The following is a 21,908-nucleotide window of genomic DNA, read 5'->3' on the forward strand; positions in this document are numbered from 1 at the left end:
GCTGCCAGCCCTGAGCCCTTAACCCAGTTGCCCCAGGTGTAAAACACCTCAAGAGCACTGGAAACACCTCAAGTTTCCAGGCTGGAAAACATGAACTGCTGCTATCTGAACTACTGTATCTGAGCCTTTGAGAGGAAAAGACACAGCAGCAGCATCAACATCTCCAATTAACAAACTGTTGGAGGAGGACTGAGAGCCCACTCTTAGTGGATTATGGTAACATTTGTGAAAAGTTTTCCACCTTCTGTGGGAAGAAGAGCAAAGCTAGAGTTTCCTCTGGTTTGGGTGAGGGTCTCAGGTGCTGGACTAATACCTTTAAGATGAAATTTGATGCAATGTCGAATGATTTTCCCTTCAAAACCTGTTCTTCTGGAAAATGAATGATGGAGAAGAAGATGAATAATTTATTATTCACTCATTTAAAAAGAAGCTGTTGGCAATGGTTTAGTCAGATGCAGTGCCTTTGACCAGTAAAGATAATAAAGGGATAAAGGATTAGTCATCAATACTCCACTGAAAGAAAAAGGTCAAATTTGTCATTGGTCTAAATCCAAAAGGCCAGGTTTTGTGCTGTTATTCTAAAATGGTGGCCTTTAGTCCCCCTTTGTTTTTCACACTGCAAAATAATTCCTGCAGAGATGCAGACTCTTCCACGGAATATTTAAACCTACTGAGTGTCCCCAGTTTATCTCAGTTGCTTTTTCAAAACCCATGGGGAATAGCTTATACGCCCTCAAGTAGCTACGTAGTACAAGCTGACAAGTCCTGTATTAAAACAAGACTTAGGCATTGTTCAGATACAGAGAACTGAATCTGACCTCTGGATTTACAGACCCAAGCAGATTTCCTCGGAGGAGTTTCTCCACAACAAAGATTCTTGGATGAAATCCTGACTTGGATTTTCAAAACTGCTATGAGGCAGGATTTCAGCAATGCCAGGATTTCACTCCCTCAACAAAAGAAAAGCTGACACCTCCTGGCTCCCCTGCAATTGTAATTATACTTTACATGCCGCTTCTTTCTGTCCTGCATCCACTGCATCCAGGGTAGATAGGTCTACTGCTGATTTTTGCCCTCCTGTTACTGGAGGACAAGTCACCTTCAAGGGCCTATCGCCTTTATACTGCAACAGCAGCATCGGGATGCGCCATGGCAACAATCAACTTTGCTGGGAGCTGAGAAATGCCAGCTCATGCTGGAAACTTCTGTTTGTATCAGCTGTAAAAATTGAGAGACTCTCAAACACAACTGGTTTTGACAAAGGACAAAGCAGTGCAAGTCCCACTCTGACCTGCTGTATGAATTCCCCTCCTAAACTCATTTTGTGTGCTTTGGTATCATTCTCTCTTCTACACAGTTTGCTTTCTCTGAGTTTCCACTTGCAAGTCTCTGACTTCTTCTCATAGCTGTTCAGCTCTGATTTGTCGATATTACTTCAACAGGCAGGTCAGATTGCTAAAGCTGGCCTTGCCTACTCATAAACCCAGCATTCCATTCCTGAAGGACAAAACCAATGATTACTGGTAACATCACTCCAAAATGCATTCCTTTCCATACTGTCATAAATATGACAAATATGATATCACCGTCTGAAAAATATTCTTCATACCTCTTAGGTTTCGCTATATTTAGAAATATTTAGCATTTCTGCATCACAGTTGTCTTAACTGCTGGAAATCTGGCTTACCTTGCTTTGGAAAGCAGTGAATACATTAACATGTTGTTGCTTGTACTCTGCTTACTCACTTTTAGACATGCTCAGTATGATTTAGTCTAGATTTATAATGTTATGACATTTTATGCCTCAGTTTGCTTAAATTGATATTGGCAACCCAGGATGTGGATTTATTATCAACAGTGCTTGTATATTGGTATGATAAGCACCATCCAAAGCCCAGGAGGGCAAAAGGAAGAAATTAAGAGTAAATTTTACCACATAGAGAACTGAATTGGCCAGGTAAGAAAATGCCTCGTAAATATGAATGTAACTTCTTCATTTCACTCTCACAAGGATGATACGGATTGTCCAAAGTGACAAGAGCGATACACCCACCTGAACCAAAGATATGTGAAAATTAGAACTATACAAGCACTATTTATTTCCTCCTACAAACATCACTGCTAATGTTGGCACCGCTTTTGTCTAAGGAAGCCCCAGCTGCTGAAGCTGCATGGAAATCTTGGCGATTAGCGTATTAAACTTAGGCTTTGAGCTCTTGTTATTTAAGTAAAAGTTGGAAAGCATGGAGGAGAGGCAGGGACTGGAGGCAAAGCCAACAACCTTGCTGTGCCTCTGTGTTGAAGTGTCCGAGCAGAGCGGAACAGAGCTCCTGCGTGTCGGAGATGAGCAGAGGTCATCTGAGTGGAGCGGGAGAGGCTGGGAAAGGGGATTACACCTCAGGCTATACACTGCAGGGGAGGAGGGAGCCAGAGGGGTCTTGACACTGCCTTCAACTCCATCTGCCACCATGGGCTAAAGCCCTCAGGGATCAGACTTCGTAGCAGGAACAGAAACGTCTTCTCCATAACAAAGCTCCTCCGCAGTGCATGTGGCGTAGCAATGCTCGTTTGGGGAATCAATATTGCGATTGGTACTGCCCCGCAATACTTTGGTCTGAACATCAGTGTGGCCCTGTGCCTCCGCAGCATCCTTTGCTCAGCCCTCTGCAGCATTACGGCGAAGGGCAGCCAAGATCTTAAAACAAAAGTGCTGTTTGTGGGCATGAGTTCCCCATTTTACCAACAAGGGAGAAGGAAGGCAGAGAGACATTCCCGAGGTGGCGGTGACTCCGGATGAGATTTCTAGCTTCCCACCCTGTGTTCAGTCCTGAAGGATCAGAAAAATGTGGGTATCTGCAGTATTTCTTGTTCCCATTAGTTGCTGATCTTATTTAGCTACAGTTGCTTTCCTTTTTTTTTTTTTGTATTTATTGACCTTTTTGATATTTTGTGTTTTGTTTAAGTTGATTTTTTTCCTACAGCAGAGAAACTGCAAATACGTTATCACGAGTAATGTGCTGACTTTGTTTTCTTATCTACCTTAGGACATTTATTTACCCCTTCTTCACTAGAGGCAGACCTTTCCCACTGCAATTGCTTTTCTTTGGCACATTATTCTGTATCTATAATGGCTTCCTCCAGGGGTACTACCTGATTTACTGCGCTGAATATCCAAACGATTGGTGCACCGACATCAGATTTACATCAGGTAATTAGAGCTGCAGGATTCCCAAGATCTAATCTCCAAGCAATTTGGAAGCATTTTGAATTATGTCCTAATCTTCACTGAACATGTGAGTCAAATCCGTTGTGATGGAAATCAGCATTAAACCTGCCTGCTGGCCCGGATAAAACAAATAAATGTGCAGTGACTTTTTTTTTTTTTTTTTTGCTAGGCAGGCACCTTCCAGGGCGTACGATGTAACGTGCTGGTCTCAAATCACCAGCCTTGTTTTACTGGCACCACTCCAGAGCCCCCCACCGCTACGGGCTGCGGAGGTGCGATCTCGGGCCTCAGCTGAACGGGGATGTGCCCTTGCTCAGCCAGAAGTGTCCACCCGGCAGCGGCCGTGTGCGGGCGCAAACTGTGGCTTTCTCTTCCCCACCAGGGAGCTTTGCACTTGACGCAGCTATTCCGACCCAGAGAGAAAAGAAGGGCAAAACCCCAGGATAAATGAAGCTTTAGAGACAAAGGGCTCTTTTTTCTCCTGTAAGGCACATGGGAAGATTAGAGATCACTCACAGTCTGGTTGTATGTTAATACGGTTCCTTTATATTCCGTAATTTAATAGCCTAGCTGAATTTCACCCTCTAAAATTCCTGAGAGAATAACTGAGCAAGAGCAGCTAGGTGGCATTACACAGTTGGTGCTGCACAGAGGATGTTTTTTAAATGCGCACATAGAAATGAAGATTAACGTGGAGGTCTGAGGAAATGTTTTGGATGTGACAAGTACAAAATAAACAAGGTACTTCCTGTACCCCGCTTCAGCCTGTGGATGCAAGTTCAGTCTTTGCAGACAGCATCCTGGAGATTTTTTAGTAAGAGCTCCGTACCCAACAAAGAAAACACCACATCCCATAATTTGCATGATAAATAAAATACATATTTAATGAAAAAAAAGGAAATGAGCATTGGCAGTACTTAAAATATTAAATAAAAAACAAACAGTATATGCTTCCTCTACAGACTCTTACCAACTTTCTGTTGCTATTGGAAGTGTTGAGGTTTTATCAGCACTTAGTCTTTTTTCTATACTTGGTAGCACACACCACCTCTATTTCTTTCCTTGCTTCCCAGTCATTGTCAGAGGTGGTTTTCTCAGAGTCTAATGTGGCATGAAATGTAGGGCATGCCACCTGCAGAGTCTCTCAATCAAACGCCTCTAGTTTTTCAGATAAATGGAGTATGGTCAATGAATTATTCTGTCCAGAAGCGGTCAGCATCCTTCAGCGAGTGACTACTCCGTGTGCGTGCCCATAGCTCTGTCCAAGCGGCCTCGCTGGCAGCGGCCTGAGCTGCGCTGAGATGTAGGTTCCCACCCCAGCTCCATTGATGTGCTGGATAAGTTTGTGTTCTCTCTGCTCCTGCTTCCCCAGATGTAAAATGAGAGTCACAGTACTGGCCTACACTCAGTGGTTACTCTGCAGTAACGTCCACAGCCGTGGCTGGCTGCCATCAGTGTCAGTTGGGTACTTTGTCCCCTGCCTTGATGTCCAATAAATGGTGACTACGGCCAGCTGGGAAGTTCAGATTTTCTCACACCAGCTGAAAGTGCTTTGGTCTCACCAACACAACAGTGTGCTCAGGATGGTTGTTGTTCTGTCCAGAGTTTCTCTCCACATTGAAGCTATCCAATGCAGGCGATCCCAGATGACTGTGACCCCGCAACTGACAGAGATATAGGGTTATTTGTCACCAGTTACCTATGCTTCTCTTGTGCAGTAGCCTTCTCAGCGGCAGCACATCTTGTGACTTGAAAAAGAATCCACCCACCTTATGTTAGGTCTCCTATCTGCCTGCTCCAAAGATAAACTTCACATATGTGCTTGAGTAGGTATAACTAGGCAGAGCCGTCTTTCTAATCCATTTCTTGTTTGCTTCTTAGGTCTCCTCTTATTTCTGCTGGGAATGGGAATCAACATTCACAGTGATCTCCTGCTGCGCCAGCTGAGGAAACCTGGGGAAGTCACTTACAAGATTCCTCAAGGTATATTCCTATCCCCCACCTCCTTGGAGAAAGTAGGGCAGCAGGAGAGATAATGTTTTCTGCCTGAATTCACAGCAAAGCGACGGTACTAGCAGAGATGCCAGTACCGCGCAGGTATTCGTTTCAGGCGCCCCTCTGAGCTGCAGGGACTAGCGTGAGCTGGCTGCACACAGTCCGCGAGAACCAACAAGAGTATCTGGAAAACATGAGCTGTGAGGAGAGGTTTTAGGAAATGGGCTGGGTAATTTAGAGAAGATTGAAGTGGGACATAGGAAGAGGATTTCAGCCCTGTAAAACGCAGCTGCAAAGAAGGTAATATTCTTCTCCATGCCCAGGAAGAAGAAGTAGCGGACTTCTTACACTGCAAAAGGCAGATTCAAAGTGTAAACTTTAGGGGAAAAAATAACACCAAGGATGCAAGGTGCAGAATTTCCTTTCCATCTCCTTCAAAGTGGGGCTTGGTGAGGAAGAGTGGCCGTGGGCCAGAGCAGTGAACTGGGAAAATACCTAGCTCTGTGTAGAGCAATATGGACGGGGATCCAGGAGTTTCCTGGTTTTAGTGTTGACTGCTTCTGCTGGCTTGTTACAGATGGTAATCTTTCTCCCCCAGAGTTTATCACCTCCAATACTTACCTGCCTCTTGGAGATGATGTGATTAGCTAAGATGGAAAACGGAGATCCAGATTTTGCGTTCCCCAAAGGCAGTGGCCTTGCAAAATATTTTTTAGGGCCTAAAGAGAATTGACTAACGTTAATAATTTTAATTTAAATTTAATAATGGGCTTTCTTAAGCCCTTTTCCAAATGAGAATAAATGATTGTGAAAGTGCTGGAAGCCTCTGGGTTAGAATAACCTGTGATTCTTGTACTTGTACAAGATCCTCCTTTGGCATGCCTCCACTGGCTTCAGGTTTAAGTTGCTGTTATGAGCTCTGAATAAGAAAGGTAGCGTATTCTGCTGCTGACTTTATGGGGAAGAACTTTCCATGTGCATGAGATAACTGTAAAAATTACCTATTTGTCTGTCGATGCAGGAGGACTGTTCACCTATGTTTCTGGAGCCAACTACTTTGGAGAAATTGTGGAATGGTTCGGTTTTGCCATAGCAACCTGGTCCCTACCAGCCTTTGCCTTTGCCTTTTTTACTCTTTGCTGCATCGGGCCACGTGCTTATCACCATCACAGGTATCAGACTGTTTCTTGCCGTATGCTGCTGCTTGCTCTTGGAGTGCAGTTTGCAAAATGCCAGGGAGGGGCAGAGGAGCAGGGACAAGATTCAAGATAAAATAGAAATTTAATACTATGTAAAAGCAGTGTACCGGCTTATTTGTGACTGGGCGAAAGCAAGCAGTCGGCTGGAGCCCCTGTTGAGTCAAGTGGGCCTGATTGATAGTCATTTAATCCGACAGGAGTCACATCACAGCTTCCGCCCTGCTAAAGCCTCTTTTTACTGAGCCTTGCGAATGTGAACCTTTCCTAAGGGTTCCCTTGCAACCTCCAGAATCCTTTGGAGTAGATATGGTCCCCTGCTCTGAATTCCTAAAGTTTCTACTTTAGGTCTGTTAGGACCTTGACAGTATTATCAGCTTTCGCTTAATTAATGAACCTGGTGTAAATAGCTTTGGAACGCTCTTTTGCAGAGTGACACACAGAGATTACAGAGCAAGGCAGTGTGGAGGAGTTTTAAGGTTCCTCAGCTGAGCTGTATTGCAACTGTGCGGTTTCATTGTATGTATGCAGGTTCACTCTCTTGCTTGTTTTCTTTCAGGTACTATCTCAAGACATTTACGGACTATCCAAAATCAAGGAAAGCCTTGATTCCTTTTGTTTTTTAATGACTGAAATATGGACTCTGTTTTCTGTTTTTATAGGGCTTTTTTCAATTCCTAGTTTTAATGTTAGGTCTGACTATAATTAATTGCACAAATGATAACCTGGGGTTGTAACAGACAAGAAGGTAATTTGGAACTGAAGTTCTTGTTTTTAATTACAGGGGAAATTGCAGATAGTTGTGGGCAAAGGGACTCCCCAGACAACATGTTTGCTTGTCAGTGGAGTCCTACCTATGGAAAATGGATATGTAACTGCACTGACATCAGAGAAAAAGCATTGGCTAAAAACTGGTACAGAAAAGTAGAAAGTAAGCCCATGACTTCAGAGTCTTCAGCAGCCACTCCAATTTATAGCACTTCTGCAGCTGCTTCTTCCTGCCTCCATGCACATGTGCCCTCGCTCTGCCAGCGCTGCTTTAGGTGTTGCCACACTTTAAACAGAGTAGGGGTCTCCTTTGCCAGGAAAATGACTCAGCCCATTTTTTTTTGTCTAAAAGCCAGCTTAGCTCCCAGAACCATAATGCAACAAGAGGATATTTGTGCTCTCACAAGGCTGGGACCAGCGTGCCACGGCACAGGGGCAGTGCGAAGTATGCAGAGATGGAAGTATCTTAAGCTGGCACTCACAAGCACAATGTCTGTGTTCCTTCTTTAAGCAATACTCTGCTCACTGTCAGATGATTAATCATCAGCCATCAGGGTTTTTATTTTTTAATGTACTTTGTTAAAGCAATTGCAGCTCCATTAGGATTTTTTTTCTTTTGCAAATCCAGAGCTCTTTTCAGAATAAAAACTTGTCCACTCAAAACCACTCAATTGTTATTCATAAAAATACTTGAGATGGTGATGTATGACAAAAATTACAACAGATAAAAAGCTCTGTGTTGAAGAAAATGTTCTCCAACACTGGCAGTACATTTTGTCTATGAAGACCATTTTTAGATACTCATATTAGGGAACGATAGAGATACTATCGAATTGTCACAAAAACACAGGATGTCTCTTCTTAATTTCGGAATATATTTAGGAATTTTCCCAAAAATGTCATTAACCCCTATAGGAAGAGACATCCTCACAGATGCTGATAGTTTTAGTTACGCTTTAGGGCATAAAATCCTGCTAAGAATTATGCTGAGTGGCTGGAAAGAAGAAGACCAGACCACACATACAAAACATACTACCTGCTGCTGGAGTAACCTGATTGACTGTACACAATTTTCTCCAAAACACAATAAAATTTATGTCAAACACAGACCTGTGCTAGCCTATAACTTACTATTTGCAGAAGCAAATCTCTGTGATGTTGCTTACCGAGTCCTGCTCACGCCTGGCTTCCTCCTTCTGGGCAAACCCTCCCATCCTTGCTCGTATTATTAATTGTCTTCATTACCGCAGAGCAGAGTGGCCAGCTGAGGCTGGGTCCCATTGCACTATTCCCTGCACAGCGCACAGGAGAGCCGGACCCTTTGCCATGTGTAGGCAAAGGGAAGGGAAGGATGAGATAAGGCACAGAATTGTCATTGCACAGGCCGTGGATGTCACATCAGCATCATGAACATATTTTCCTTTTGTTTCCTTATTTAAATCCTCCATGTGGAAACACACTGGGAAGGAGGTTGCCGGGTGGGAAGTCAGGGACAGAAAGGCTGGAGGCGGCAAGGATGCTGGGTGGGAGGGAATGGCCTCTTCCCCGGGGAGCGGATGCTGAGTGTGAGCGGCGGCCGTGCTCCCCAGCACCCCCTGCCTCAGCAGACCCTCCTTGACGATTCCTCTTTGCACTTTCCATCCCCCTGCAAAGCCTCGCAAGCGATGAGACAGCAAATAGCCCATGGGTGCTGTTTTTTAATGACTGAAATATGGACTGAAACACGTTCCCAGCTGCTGTCTCCTCCATCTACTTCTGAGCCAGGGGGAGAGCAGGGACCAAGCTCTGCTTCACCCTTTGGACCAGAACAGGGCTTGTGCAGGCTTCTGCATCCCGCCTGCCTACCCCTCTGTCAGAACAGGACTATTCCCTCCATTTATTTTGCCTTGATTAATATTTGCACCAGATGGACTGTTACTGCCACTGTCAGTCCCAGGCCCTGACACCTACTGCAAGGAGACAAGGGCCAGGGTGGGAGAACTGGTGCCGGCCAAAGGTGGGCGATGGCCTGCCTGCAGGCTGGGGGGCCCCCACAGCCTGGCACCCCCGTACCGGTCCACCACAGGGTGCCTCGAGGTGCTTGGTTGCTTGCAGAAGCAACTTCATCCTCTCTATCATGAGCCTTGGAGATGACACATGGAAAAGGGCTGCAGGCAGGAAAGGAGCACGTCTTCCTTCTGCCCCCTCCTGTAGCATTTTTGCAGAGCAGGATTGACACACATGCGCTTTAAAACCCCTACAACCAACGATTGCAGGTAGTCGTGATGAAGAGGAGACACAGGCTGTCTCCATGTGGAGTTCCCCCTGGGGCTTGGTGGCTGCTGCCCTCCCTGCAGGGACACCAGCCTGCCCCACTGTGCACAGGAATGCCCCAGGGCAGCACACCTGGAGCCACAATGCTCCTGAGAAATCTCTTTCATCATCCCTTATTTTTGTAAGGAAAAATATATTCTTGACTCTGGGAGAAAAAACACAGTGGACATTCTCATATCCCTCTGCTCAAGCCTCTGGAGGCTATGAACACATATGATTTCAGAGTCGACTGGAAAGTGTTTTGAAAAGCAGCACTTTTCTGACTTTCTTTGCAATGTGCTTTTGTTCTGCCAAAAACTAACATAAGTGTCCTCTGCTGGTAAGCATTTAAAATAATAGCTCATTCCTTTTCTCCCTGTTTTGCAATACTGTTTTTCTGTTTGGTTTCCTCCCATCATTCACATTTTAGTTTTCATTTATCTTTGGGAAACATTTATGTTTGGGTGGTGTTCCCTGGAGAGGGCCTTCCTCAGGACAGCTCTGAGTGTTGCTGCTCTGCCAGAAAGACTTCTCTACGTGGTGCTGATAACCCAGCCTTCATCCCCTCTGGCAGCCTGCTGGGAAAATTAATCCTTTATCCCCAGGACTCTTGTTAATTTAATTATTTTTGTATTGTTCGAGTGCTTTTTTGAAAAGCTGACTTTCCGTAAACATGCGCTGTATCGCTGTGGTAATACACAAATGGCTTCATCATGCATCCGACAGTTTCTTCTGTGAAATGCGTTTTCTGCACCTAAGTGATCAGACAGACCACTTATTGATACCAGAATTTAGGTATCTAATCTCTTCTGACAACCGAAAACAGAATTAGACGCTGTTCACTGGGAGGCAAAGAGGAGAACAATGGCACTTGCCAGCCCTTATTCCCGTCTCTATGTGCCCCACACACTTCAGCCTTCGCCTGGCTTCAGTCCATGCTTCAGACAAGAAGTCACTCAAGACAATAGAAAACCCGCTCCAGGCAACATATGGCATTTGTAGCTATTGTTTTAAAGTACATATTTTACATAATATGTTTACACAAAAGGCAACAAAACCCCAATTTTGGCCCTTGAATTACTGTCTTTAGGGAAAGCACTCATCTGGGAGCTGCACCCCTGCTCCCATTATTCTCCTGGAACGTGAAGCCTCTTACGCTTGGCCAGAAGCTCTGAATGTTTCTGCAGAAATACCAAACCACAGTGTGTCCTGGAACCACAAATACCGAGGAGCTCTCCCTCGGTAGGCAGAGTGCTCTAATGGCTTGTGCTCAAGAATATCTATTTTGTACTCTTGATGGTGTCACTGATTGACTGACAAACTTCAGCAAGTTACTCACCACTTTTCCGGGTGCTTTCCTTTCTATTGCTTGTCTCTGGAAATGGTCTTGAAGGCTAGGATTTGTTTTCACAGTACTTAGTAAAGCAGTCCTAAACTGAGTTGAGGCCTGTAGATACTGATATAACACAAATAAGATACAGCCTGTTGCATATTCTTGGGAGACAGAGTTATTATAATATTGCAAAATATTCTAGAGTCATATAAGTTATCCAAATGCACTGAAATGCATCTTAACAAGATATTTCTGTGGTATTTTGTGAAAGAAAAAGGCTATTACGTGTCACCTATTGAACTTTAGGATCATTTGCTGACAGCGGAGGGATTGCCTGTTTGTATTTGATTCACTTGTCAAATTAACATAATCCTTTTTAATGCAAATCACCATAGGGACTCATTTAAATCCAAGCATAGTCCTGGAAGCCTCGGATCCTCTCTTCTGCCACCTCTGGGGTCCTCCTGAACTGGTCTAATTTCTCAGAGTGGGATTTTCTAGAGTCGTCTCCTCTCAAACCCAAACACTTTTGTCCCTGCATGAGTAATGTGATCTAGGAAACACAAACATCTGATAGTAATTCAGGGCCAGGGCCTGGTGGTTCCTCATGAGTCGTAACATATTCTGTGATTAAAGGCATTGATGGACACTGAGCTGCTCAAGAATGTGCCATTATTCACTACAAATGGAGAAAGCAAGTTTGATCTCTGTGGGGGCGAAGTCGGTGGGCAGACATGAAGTGCCTAATGGTAACACCTGGAAAAGTAAAGGAAGAAGTTCAGGTCTTCTTCTGGTTTATGCTACCACAAGTTACAAATGCCTTTCCAATGAACCTGTCTTTAGCTCTGTAAGTCTAAAAGGTCAAAGAAAATACACAGTTTTCAGAAGTCCATTAAGTTTCTTTGCATATTCAGAAGAGAACAGACTGAGCTTAACTGATGCAATGTTTGGAACAATCCCACCACCATGCCTTTCAGCTAGGGGCCGAGGCCTCTTTCCCCCAGCAGAGTCAGTGGAGACATTAGTTCCTCCAGACAGTGATTCACAACACCCAAGCTGGAAGCCTACAATCCCACGTAGGAGACAGGGATGCTAGAAGTACACCCCAGTGAGCTCACATCCATCGATTAATGGCATATCCATTGCTTATGGCCAGGCAGAAGACAGCTGTGCTTGGGCACTTTGACCTGCAGTGTCATTCCCAGAACCGGAGTTATCCTATTCAAACACTTCTCATATCAGCTCCAGCATCACAGGCACCTGCCAGGTTGCTTTCTGGTCTACTTGCCTACTTTTCCCAAATTTGTCACGTGAGATTACACACAATATTGCCACAGCCACACTTCCCTACTAAAGCAAACACACCATGCCTATTCAGGCTGAATTTTTTTCACCCTGAGATGCTGCTGCCCCAAGGAAAGGCTCTTCACTGTATGGGGATATATTGCATTTTTACGCTGTGTGGTAAAAGGTGATGAGCCTGATGAGGAGTTCATTTTAACGGGTTCACAGCAGCCTTGCTTGGGCCTAAACCAAATCTGGGTGGAGTGTATTTCCCATGCCTGAGAGGGGGAGCTGCTCCACGAGCCCCCTGTGCCCCCATGCTGTCCCCACTGGCCCTCGGGAGCTGGCCATGGGCTCCCCTGCCCACAGGGCACTGGGTATCACAACTGTGAAGGGGAGTTCTGCTCTCCAGTAACCCCAGGAGAGTCCTCATCCTCATCTTCACCCTCATCCTTCTCCTCCCTAATAGGGGACTGCCACAGCTCAGGATGTTACACCAGAGCAAAGCTCTCTTCACCCAGTGGGGCCAGGTACACGTGGCCAGCCCTGAGTGAATCTGTTTTCTTTGATGGAAACTCCTGAAATTACTCCTGTCTCCCTGGCAAGAGAGCAGCTTGCAGATGTCTTGGAAATTTGCCCCTGCTAAAATAGTATCTCTGCCATTTGACCAGAAAATCTGTGTTTCAGATCTCTGCAGGGACAGAAAACCTGTCCTTTTACCAATTACAAACTTGGAAGGCATTCAAGTAGAAGAAACACAGAAAATCTTGTTCACGGTGGATTTCTAGAGATGTGGGAAGCTGGCTCTGGCCCTAGGCCTACAGACAATTTTAAAATACCAGCAAACATCACTCTTGGGATAAAAAGCTGGTTTGAAGGAATTAAAATACATTTGCATCAATGGATCCGCCTGATGTAAATCCTCTTTTCCCTCTGCTGGGAATTAGGTTTGGCACTCTGGTAGTAAATAGGAAAATGCATATTTCAGCACTGAACATACTTATCCTGCCTTCTGTACGGCGGGGTGAAACCTTACCCTCACATGTCCTGGCAGCCTCAAACACCGAGAAATGTTTCTGGGGGTGTTAACTGAGCTATGTCAGGCAGTCCTCTTACATGTGATACAACTTCGGCTTCACAGCCAGCAAGCTAGAACCTGAGCCCGAGTGGTTATTATCATATCCGTACACAAAGTCATAAACAGCAAAACAGGGTGACTCTCCCAAAACTGGGCCGGTTGCCCTCGAGCTGTGCTAATAACACTGGGCTGAACTCAGGCTTGGCAACCGTCACTTCGCAGCATGTCAAATAGTGAAATTCTCCCTGACTTCAGCAAGGCTCTGGTTTCACTCGTGTTTTCTCTGTTCAGATATATGAGTGGCCTGTAGCCAGTGATTTTCAGCACTGTTCCTACCCAGCATCCGGCCATGTGTTAGCCGTAGCATCTCAGGCAAGCTTCTTGTCATAAAGCAATTTTGCCACTTCCCCCTGTTGCTGACTGAGATGCTGTTTCACAGGTATTTTCGGAATTTCTTCTCTGCCTACATCTTGGGCTCTCAATGCATGACTTACAAGGGGGAGTAGAATAGACTGAGTTTGTACCCCTATGCCTTTTCCTTCTTTTTGTTATCAGACTAACGCTCTCCAGTCTGGTTTAGCCACCACCTCAAGTAGACAGTGCCATTCCTGTAGCCCAGCTAAGGGTATTAGCCCTTCTGGCAGGATGGAGGCCAACCCACACAGTTCTTCCTCCCTCAGCATCCCCTGATGGCAAAACATTGCATCCCCTGATGGCAAAACATTTGATCCCATTTGATTAACTTACAGTTTGCATTGGTTTTCTCTTGTTCACGTGCCAAGAACAAGCTCCTTGAAGAGCTTCCTCTCCTTCAAACCCCTTCAAGGTTTCTGAAGTCTTCTAAAATGTGTGGTGTGTTGTTTGGGTCTGTGTCAGCAAGTGTAGCGTCATCCTTCGGACCCCACCTGAGCTGGCAGTCCCTGAGCTGTGGCTTGGCTCTGTGGGGTTGACACGCTGCCATCTCTTGCACCTCTCTTGGGTTTTTCCTCTGCTGCCTTTAAAATGGATCTCAGCATTTGCCCTCCACTTGGAGGATTTGAGCTTCAGGCTCTCTGGGATGTTGCACTTGGGATTCTGCCACCTTGGGAGATATAAACCTGTAGCCTGCATGCTTCCATACACCCAGCGTGCAGCCTGCAATCTCAGGTGGCCAGTGGAGAAAGGAAAACTAACAGCATTTCCTGCTCTAAAAGCAAGTGAAGTCAGAAGAGGCCAGAAGAGAGCTGAATTCCCATCCTTCAGCAGGTCACAGAGGGGACGAATACGGGGCAACTTCTCTGCACCCCCTGGGAGAGACAAAAGAGTTGGCTCCTGGGCTAGGGCAGGGGGTCCATGGCAGGATTGGTTTGCTTGGGAGGTCAGACCAGGTCAGACAAGGAGCTCCATATAATGTTCAATGACAGTAAGAAACAGGAAAGCTACATGTGTGTGGCTGGGAAGGTCACTGGGGACTTTGAGGAGGGAGGTCAGGATGGCGTGAAGGCAATGGTAGGGCCAGTGCTCCCTGCCCAGAGCAGTCACCCCCAGACTTAGCTCTTCAGGCTAAGGACAGAGTATCTTTAACATCAGCTCTGTTGGGTGGCAGTTTATGGCTCCACATTTTCAGGGCATCATACTTGCTCTGAGCATGGTGTTATGTTCCCTGAAGTGAGGTGATGCTAGCAGTCGATGCTGGACTGTGAGTCCCCTGGGACTCTCTGTTGGCCAGGGCTCTGTTTAGACCCAGCCTGTCTCTGACTTATCCCAGACTGGGTGAACGACTCCTGGCTAGAAAGACTACGAAGAAAAAATTTACCAATTGGGATTCCTTTATAAGATAAGGTGGGTTCTGATGCTGCCCAAACTTACCCATTTGTCTAAATTTCTTCTGTTATTATAATCAGACATCATTGGTTATATCTAACTAATTGTCATCATTAATTTGCAACCAATATTCAGTGAAACCGATCCACAGCCTCTGGCCAAGCCCTGGCTTTATGGGTCAGCCGGTGCTGTAGCACTGCCTTTCCTCATTTTTTCTGGCTGCGACCACATCTTGTCTGAGGTCTACTGACACTGCATCACTGCTGCTGCTCAGAGGACACGACGAGCTCTTCGCCAGCCCCAGCCACCCCTGCTCCCCTGGGAGAAACAGCAACTGGAAACTGTGTAAACTGTAATTTGAGTAAATCAAAGGAATGGTTTTGATTATGCCAGATGCCCCAGGCAATTAGTATGTTACAGAGAGGGAAAGATCTTAACCGAAGCAGCAGGTCCTCCTGAGCATCCCTCAGGAGGGTAGTGAGTGTGTGGCAGTTTCTGACGAGAGCATCACGCTTCCTCTACCCAACACACTTTTGTTTGGGGTTTTCTGACGTGATGAAACTCTGAGAGGAGGAACAGCCAAGGAGGGATGACTCACGGCCAGGCTGGAGGCCGAGGGATGACTCAGAGGTGGAGCTGGCTCACAGGCTGCAGCCTTATATCACAGGGCTGGCATGGTCAACTCAGGCAGCGGTGGGGCTGGAGATGCTCCCAGCACGCTCTCCTCACTAGCAACCCTGACAAAGGATACAGTGACTTCTTGGCACTTTTTAGCACATTCTCTTCCAAAAAATGTCCCAAATGTTCACCTGCTTCAATCTGACTTAATTCCCTGAACATGAGTGACCAGGCTTAGTCACGGGATTGCAAGCGAGGGCTCAACCTCTGCCTGTAAGCAATAGCTCCAAAGCCTACTGAAAATTCCGGGCCTGACACATCCAACCATATATTTACCTTGTTTCATGTCTGTATCGCACTGGGAACTCGTCATGGTCCTGTGGTTGATTCATGCACCATGGTGACCACCCATAACACTTGCTGAAGGGATCTCTGTGGGACTTGGAAGGACCTCCTGTGGAGGCTTTGTCCAGCCTGGAGAACCACTCAGCTTGAGCAGCTGATCCTTGCAAGAAGCAGCTCTTGGTACCACCCTCCAGACAGAGCTGTCGCAGAGAGGCTGTTGTGAGAGACAGGTGCACGCTCACTCTCCTGAGGAGGGACGCAGTGCCCTCCCCATCCTGCTGGAGACAGTCCTTCTGTATGAAAATATGTCGCCCAGCTGCTATCATGGGAAATGGCAGGAAGGGATAAGAAACGTATTCAGAAGAGCTCAAAGACTAAAGCGCGCTCCTTCCCCTGGGAAAACAAATATATGCATGCAAGATAGGACACGGATTTATTTCCCTGGCTCTTCCTTGAGTTGAGGAAGGTAACAGAAGCAACGATACATTATCCCGGGCAGAAATGGTGAAAGCAAAGGTGTTTTGGGCCTGTTCCTCTCTGAGGAGCAAGGAGTGGAGAAGGCAGGCAGCTGGAGGAGCAGCTCATCAATAGCACGTTGCCTGAGTCAGGCCAAGCACTGCATGTCACCTGCTCTTGATGCTGGGTTTGAAACCCTTTGGTATTGTCCTTTATTTCTCTTCACCAGAAAGATTTCTCAGTTGCAGCCAAGTGTGTTTTGGTGATGTTTTTGTCCCTCGGTCTGAGGAGATGTCGACAGTCTCACTTCCTACCAACTGCAATGCTGCAATTGCATAATGCAGAGTGTTGTCACATTACTAGTTTCTCAGATGGAGCATTACAAGTTTCTTGCCTCTCATTCAAATGACTTGATGAAAATATCATGATTGTTTTATTGCTATAGCCATAAACATCAGATGCTGCGCAAGTTTCAGTCCAAACAGCCTAACCCCGCATTTACTTCAATAAAATTACCATGACTAACTTGTATCTTTCCTTTTGAGAACATGTTCACACATGTAGGGAATTAACTATTTTCAGATAAAATTACTTATTGCCAGTGAATTACTATTATTTTGACTTGCACTAATGGTTGTTAATAATGCAAGATGGGGAGGGAGAGGAACACGTGTGTGTACCAGCTGCTGTTTCACTGTTATCCAAAAACCGTGAAGAAGTTGTTGGCAGTCATCGCAAAAAGATTTTCTTTCTTCCTTTTCAAGCACAAGTATAGCAGCTGTTGCCTCTGGCAAGGGTAATTTTTGCCCTATTGATGCTCATCCCATACAGAATTTTATAACAGACCAAACAAAAAAAACCCCCAAAATAGTGAAAAGCGTGCAATGAATTGAACTCGTTTCCTATGGCTGGCACTCAAATAAGAAACAAGAATAATCTGGCCATATGGAGATGTAATGGCTCTGAAACCAGACCTGCCCCTTTCACTGACCTGGGAAGAAGGGTGGCAGCAGCAGAAATTATCACCGCTTGGCGCTTGGTGGGGCGCTGCCTCAGATTTCCTACAAGTCCTTTTCTGTTGCTGCATCAACAACTGCACTCCTTCTCCCTCTTGGCAGCAAGTCACTTTCTTGACAGAAACTTTATTTATTTGTTCTACATTGGGCCTTGAGAAAATGCCTGCCCTGTGACAATTGAACACCACGTCGGGGCTCCCCTGCGCGTGGCTGCTCGCCTGCTCTGCTCTCTGCTGCTGGCAGACACTCGGAAGCTTTGCCTGGTTCAGAAATATGACTTCTCCTTACCCAAGCCGACGAAGTAGATGGAAACACATCATTTTGGTGGTGCACGCAGCTTTTTTCTTATAATTGTTCAGTGTTGCTGCCACAAGAACAGTTTTCTCTGGGGAAACTGCTCTGCCAATGCAGCCTTGGTAGTAGAGCAACCAGCACTCCATATAGCGCTAGCCCTACAGGGCAGCTAAACCTTTGCTGAGCAAACCCTATCCCTATTACTGTGTATCACAGAAAAAAAAATCGCCTTCTCAGTACAGGCAATGCCTGATTTCTGATTTTTCTTCTTTTTTTTTTGCAGCCAAGCTGCTCAGTTCCCTTCCTCAGCATCACCCTTGATTTCCCACAGTTGGCTGTGAGGTTTTAACACCGTACGTAACCTCCGCAGTTTGGTTCCTTGTTTTTCTCCTTTTCATTCTGAGGACCTCACCTTTGTCCCTCTGTCCGTCTCACCAGTACATTGCACTATATCCTGGTACTGTCCAAAAAGACTTCAGGCTGAGGTGAAACAATTTGGATCAGCTCATTGCAAAGTAGTGTTAAAAGAGACTGACTAGTATTAAGGACTTTGAATTCCCTTATTAAAAATGCAGCGAGTTAACCACAACAGAAATCTTAAGTACATAATTCTAAGTGCGTGCCCAGGGATCAAGTGCATCGATCTCCAGGGTTATGTTTCTTAAGTTACAGTGGTACTTTTTTTTCTGGCAGACCTAACGGGCAACACAGTCAAAAGCAAATTCTAGACCTAGTCCTCCTTCACAGGGAGCTAATTTTGATTAATAAAGCAGAAGGTGCAGAGCAGCTAGAACCTATCACATATGCAAGGAGCTAAAATAATTTGTAATACTTTGGGACAAACCACATTCACTCAGAAGGGCGGGGGGCTGGGGAGGAGGATTCCTGCTCCCACGCTTTAATTCCAGCTGAAGTGGGAGGCGCCCAGCTAGCATGTATACTATGGCAGTATAATTTTTCATTGGACCAAGTCACGATCTTGATGTGAAAACGACTAGGTAAAATCCAGTGATTTGTTCTCATCATAGAATACTGAATTAGCCTCTTACAGCTTGAAAAATCTATCCATCTTTATTCTTCAAAGCCAGGGGCAAGTCACAGCAATTATTTTTAGGTAGAATCCTCTGTTGAAATCAAGGGCGAATGAGGACTAGAAGCCAATGGTGCCATCTGGCCCTTTGGTAGGTCCTTGTATCCTGTTAGCTTTGCAAAATTCAAGGAAGGTGATGTTAATCATCCAGCACAAGCAGCTGCTGCTGGAGCTGTTCCTTGGCTGAAGCGCTGCTCAGCCAGGGCCCGGCAATTCCTCCAAAGCACATTTAATTTAGCAGTGTAATTTTTTGAGCGTATTTCTTAAGAGGCAGCAGCCTCTGGTATGAATAAATACACAGAACCACGTGCTACCCACTTTGAAGCAGGTCTACTCGAACAAGTGATGGCAGGGATACCTGGCTAAAGTTTCTGGCTCAGCATTTGATCTGTTGCATGAATTTTAGCAAGGCATTTCTCATTATAGCTGTTTCCCTTCCAGTTTGTCAAGTTGCAAGCACTTTGTGAGACAGACTGTGTAAAATCCTGTCTTTATATGACATCTAATGAAACAGGATTCCTATCTCAGCCAGCGTATCTAGACCAAACTTGTTGAACTTAGATTTTTTAGCTAGTTATATATAATAAAAAAAAAAAAAAGAAGAAGGGCTCAGCAGCCTGTTTGCCAGCAGCAGCAGTGCCGGGGCACACTGAAGTGATTGGGAGACTGCAAGGAAATCTGGGATCTCCTCTAGAACTGCAGGACAAGTCACATAGTGAAACCAGGCTAAACTTGTTTTCAGCCAGATCCCCGACCAGGATCCTCTCACTGACTAGTGCTGGTTCAGGCACCACTGTAATACAAATGATTGTAAGTGAAATCATACAACTTGCACACAACCAGTTGTGGTCACACAACTGGTGATGTGTCTAACAGGACACATGTACTGGCTTTTCTTCCTTGCTCTGGAAATCCCTGCTAGCTTTTAAGTGTTCAGTCCTTTCCTGAATCCTACGAAATTATGGATGGAAATAACCCTCCACGGGAAGAAGCTAAATACCATGTAGTTACCTGGCACCAGGGTGCCAGCCACGGTGCTGCAGCATGGTCGGTCCCATGCAGATGTGCTGCATGTGGTGGCACCCAGGAGGAGGAGCTGGCTCTGCTGGAGGCGCTGGCAGCAGGGAGGCAGCGCCCTGCCCTGCGTCCCTTATTGAGCTATTGAAATAATTCCTAGATTCATCCACTGTGTGAGGCTTAGAGTAAAAGGAGAGGGCAAAGAAACAAGACAATAAATTACTTCTTTGTCAGCATTTTTTCAGGGAACGCCATGTTTTTCCCACTGGCTGGTGCTGAAAGCCATATAACCTGTGGCAGAAATGTTTGCTAGCAGAAGGGAGAAAATAGTGAATATACCTGTTTGTTTCCTCACTTAAAAAAATATTTTCTTACAATCAGCAAAGGAACAGCAACACAAATTGGCAAACTCATTTTAAATGCTTCATGTAGGACATCAGCATCCAATTTGTTCCTGTATGCTGCACTGACTTGTTTAATAAGCATGGTACAAGCTCACGGTGTAGTTTCTGGTGGAGATGGGGAGACAATTCAGATGATCCCTGCCTCAGCTGATGTGTTTCAACAGAGTTGGTGCTACATACGAGCTGGGGCTCCCTGGCAGGGAAAACACCCCTCCCCAGAAAGCCCCTGGGAGCCCCAGGTGAAGATGCAAAGTCTGATGCAGGTTCAGGTAGTGCCAGTGCTGGGAGCTGCCCCAGCCGTGCTGGGGACACGATCTCAGCACAAACCGACCATGCCTGCAGGCAGGGGCAGCAGGCAGGAGGGTGAAGCACGGGGGCTGACCTCCACCACCTCCCTCGAGCCCGGCTGGGCATTGCCCCCTGCCTGAGGCTGCCCAGGGAGACCCTCAAGCTGGTGGCGTTCAGTTCATTTCCATTATGCCACTTACAGAAAAATATTTTCTAGCTTTGAAATGGTGGACTAGGAGAAGCAAAAAGGACTATTTATTCACAGTGAATCTTTGTTCCAGCAGATTCAGCAGACTGAGTGATGTCTCCTCCTCTAAATTGCTCACACCAGAGGTCACAGTGGCTCTTTCAAGGGCACAGACTTTGTGTTAGCTCTCTCTGTAGGCAAGAGGATGGATAACCTTTATTTTTCAGTACTAGTGGGTCACACCCGAGAAGGCGTTGATCACTTTCTGCAAGGCGCCAAGCACCCATTGACAAATGAGTTGTCTTAGCACCTCTCAGGAGGTGATCAGCATCTGGCAGAATAAAAGGCTGCAGGGCTGAGCTACCCAGACAGCTCACACAGCAATAAATTAGGCATCACAGTTGCTGTGCTGGCAAATGTATTAGTCGCTCCCACTCAGCAGTGCTTTTTGCACAGCTGGGCACACTGACATTAAATCTTACCTGCACAGGAAAATTACTATTTCTTCCAAATATTTTCAAGAGCTGGTCTGTTGCAGATGGTTCAAGGAAACATGGATATCCTGCGCTGCCCTGAACACAGCCACAAGGAACTTCTATAATTTGCTTTGTCTGCTTAGAGAGGAACTGCCAGCTACTGCACGCTTTTTAAAAATCTGCGCTTGACCGTCATTTCAATATATATGACCACATTCCCTGTGGAAAGAAGCCGGTCTGATTTATTTTCCTTTTTCGGTTTGTATTTTCCAGCATTCATGTTTTCACTACATAAGTTTGGATTTGATTGCCTCCAAGTTTTCTAGTTTACACTTATTGATATTTTGACCTAAGGTCGCACAGGGAGACTATAACCACCAAAGAAAATGCCTAATACCAACAATCTCAAACTGATCCCTTCCCAGCTCAAGTTTTGTTAAATCAGGGCACTCCAAATTTGAACACGGTATAGACCACCTTACACATGAGTATTGGCACAGTGATAATGAATTGTAGTCAGCAGAGTGATTTTGGTGCCAATGAAACACACTCCCCCGCTTAATTATTGGAATGTTTTTATTTTAGACCTTAGAAAGCATCTGCAGGCTAGTTTGCGGCACCTCAGCACAGCAACCCACTCCTCAGTCCCAGCGCACTGCCTGTTGCTATTGTACTGCATAAACCCAGTTCAAAAATCCCTCTGCACCAGAAATCACAGGGAAGCGGTATTTCAAAGTTAAAA

At 45.7% G+C, this 21,908-nt stretch overlaps 1 protein-coding gene across 1 annotated transcript in view; it reads left to right on the forward strand.

Moving 5' to 3' along the window:
* The window catches only part of SRD5A2 (steroid 5 alpha-reductase 2), a 31,628-nt gene extending 23,337 nt beyond the window's left edge, over positions 1-8,291 (forward strand). Inside the window, exons 2-5 of the mRNA XM_074578235.1 lie at positions 3,045-3,208; positions 5,108-5,209; positions 6,243-6,393; positions 6,977-8,291. Of these exons, the coding sequence (XP_074434336.1) occupies positions 3,045-3,208; positions 5,108-5,209; positions 6,243-6,393; positions 6,977-7,043 (484 nt within the window). The 3' untranslated portion in view covers positions 7,044-8,291. The remainder of the gene's footprint in view (positions 1-3,044; positions 3,209-5,107; positions 5,210-6,242; positions 6,394-6,976) is intronic.
* The last annotated feature ends 13,617 nt before the right edge of the window (positions 8,292-21,908 follow it).

This window comes from Larus michahellis, chromosome 3 (genome assembly GCF_964199755.1).
Source record: "Larus michahellis chromosome 3, bLarMic1.1, whole genome shotgun sequence".
NCBI lineage: Eukaryota > Metazoa > Chordata > Aves > Charadriiformes > Laridae > Larus > Larus michahellis.